At 48.8% G+C, this 2492-nt stretch overlaps 1 protein-coding gene across 1 annotated transcript; it reads right to left on the bottom strand.

Annotated features, from left to right (window-relative positions):
- Nucleotides 1–281: 281 nt before the first annotated feature.
- Nucleotides 282–806, bottom strand: FIBRA_08815 (uncharacterized protein; the record flags this gene model as incomplete). Its single annotated transcript, XM_012330434.1, has 1 exon — nucleotides 282–806. The coding sequence occupies one exon, from the start codon at nucleotides 804–806 to the stop codon at nucleotides 282–284; it is 525 nt and encodes a 174-aa protein (XP_012185824.1).
- Between the last annotated feature and the right edge of the window lie 1686 nt (nucleotides 807–2492).

Below are 2492 nucleotides of genomic sequence, written 5' to 3'. Positions count from 1 at the left end.
GCGGGACTTCGAGGTCGAGAGAACGGGCGCAACACATACCTGCAGAGATTGGTCGGCTGTCTACGATACCATGCAGAGTCACTGGGACGAATGGGCTGTGGGAACTGGTATGGCGATGTAGGCGAGAGTGGCACCTTCTCGAGAATTCTAGGCGCTGCGGGTTCCATGGCTCATGCCGCTTCTAGATATCTATATACATGTATGCTAATGATACAATGCCGTCTACAATCGGACACAGGTAGTCACCGCCACTATTCACCATTGAATTTTGCCGACTCTATTCACGTATCGCTCCGAGAAGCCGGCGAGTGCGTCAAGAAAATGTCGTAATTCTCCTCTGCCGCGGCAAACACTGCACTCCAATCTCTGCAGGTGTGAGTGACGTCCGAGACAGTGTTTCCGGACTTCTCCTTGACTGAACGCACGGACTCGAGACGCAAGCTCGAACGACATAGGATCATCTGGCGGATGTAGTTCATGCAATGCAGGTCCAGCGATGTTGGCATCCGTCCAATGTGGTTCTGGCTTTCCGCTATCGATGCCTGAATAATGTTAAGGCAGCGAAGCTGATGGAACATCGAGATGCTGAAGGTGCGCATGTCGTCTCCAAGGTGGAGCATGCCGCCTCCGCGGGGCAGCGTCCTGTTCCATTCGGCAGATCTGATGGGGCTGTCTTCCGTGCAGTGCACAGTGTTTTCGAGCGTCATGTGGACCGATTCGAGGGGCGGAAGGGGCCATGTTTGTGGGTAATCTGTGCCATAGTAACCTTGGAGGTGTGACTTTATAAAGCGGATCAGGAGCACCATGGCACATATTCTACGTACTATATGCGCGACTTTGGGCTTTCCATTTGAAGAATCCCGCAGCGATCGGAATAAATATGAAGAATAGCGATACAACCAGAGCGAATTGCCGCATCGCAATGTTATGCAAGTTCTGGTAGAGTATGACTAGATTAGAGATTGTTAATATCTGGCACACACAGCCAGCTACAGGTTCGTGCTGTCTAACGCACGTTTTTGTCTAAATGTAAAACCGATGTGCAATGCTCACTACGGTGATTCGAGTGGGGGAAAAGTGGGATGCATGTTTTCCCGCAGTGGCTCTAGTATTTATAGTCTCCATACGCGATGATAAACCCGTTCATCAAATACAAATGTCCACAGCCGGCGAGAGGAAAAATAAAGCAGGTATTTACGTCACTTCGCACAGGATACTGTACTAGTCTATCCCAACCATTTCGTGGCTCCGAGTCGAACAGTGAGTGCCGATCGATAAAGTACATCATGATGCTTATACCCGTTGCATAAGAAAATCCCGACTATCGATACACCAAAGCAAAAATCCATCCAAACAATCATGAAGTATGCGTGAATGGATGGGCCCTATAAGTGGCATACACCTTAAGTTTGAGTACTCCAGAATGTGTTATTACCCACATTATCAGACTGGAGGTTCAGACGCTATACTCGAGACCGGTGAATTCACAATCCACGCCAACACAACCGGACTGTGGACTGGAAGAGTCTGACGAGTCTAGCAAGAAATCAACCAGGCGTCGATGAATTAGAAGAATGTGGCCCTACCTTGACGACTGTAAACCCGAGGGAGCGCCATGGCGTTTGCGAGTAGAGCAGCTAGCAGTAGGAATGTGACTTTGCTAAAGGGCTGCATGGTAGAGGCCGGAGCGCGATGCAGACGAGAGCTGAATGCTGCGTACCGAGTGCGACGAAGGCTCCTGTATTTATCGGAGATGCATCTCCGAGGAAGTATCGCATTCTGATTGAGCCAGTCTTCGCGATTCCTACGGGAAAGGCTACATGCACTGATGTTGTAGTATGCGGTGATGTCAAACTCAGAGTTCCGTGTCGTACATCTGTATGGGGAATAGAAGTGACTGTGTTCTATTCGGCGAAGGAGTTGCAGTGCCACAATATTCCACACGAAGAGGCAGAACAGTCATATGCTCGTGTATAGTCTAGAACAAATACGATCATTCTGCAAACTACAGAGTCACGTACTGGTAAGTGCACTCTTCTATAGATAACGTTGACTACATATGGTTAGCATGCGCACGGAAGTAATAAATAAGAACGATGGCTTCGTGGCCAGGCTCCACCGAACTTCCTGTGCATTGTACCATAAGTGGTCTGCCATAAGGCTGAGTGTAATCTGAACAGGCCAAGAAGCTCCTGAATAAATTTTGGTCGTGATTTGGCGCGTGTGTATACGATACAGATCTAGAGAAATTCAACTTATTTTGGATCAGCATAAGCGCTTACCATGCGGTAGCGGCGCGAGCCAAGCGCAACTTGTTCAATCGAGCTTGAGCTCGACGGTTTGAACTTTCAATGTATTTTGACGGTTTGAACCTTGCACTATGACGCGATAAGCCTCAGCATCATTCTGGAAATGGTCAGCGCTGTTCTCTTGCTGTCGACATGTCGCCTTCAGTTAGCGAGCATGTTGATTATTGATCCGTCGGTGTTGCC

This window comes from Fibroporia radiculosa (assembly GCF_000313525.1).
Source record: "Fibroporia radiculosa TFFH 294 genomic supercontigs, scaffold3290, whole genome shotgun sequence".
NCBI classification, from domain to species: Eukaryota; Fungi; Basidiomycota; class Agaricomycetes; order Polyporales; family Fibroporiaceae; genus Fibroporia; species Fibroporia radiculosa.
This window is presented reverse-complemented; position numbering and strand designations above follow the sequence as displayed.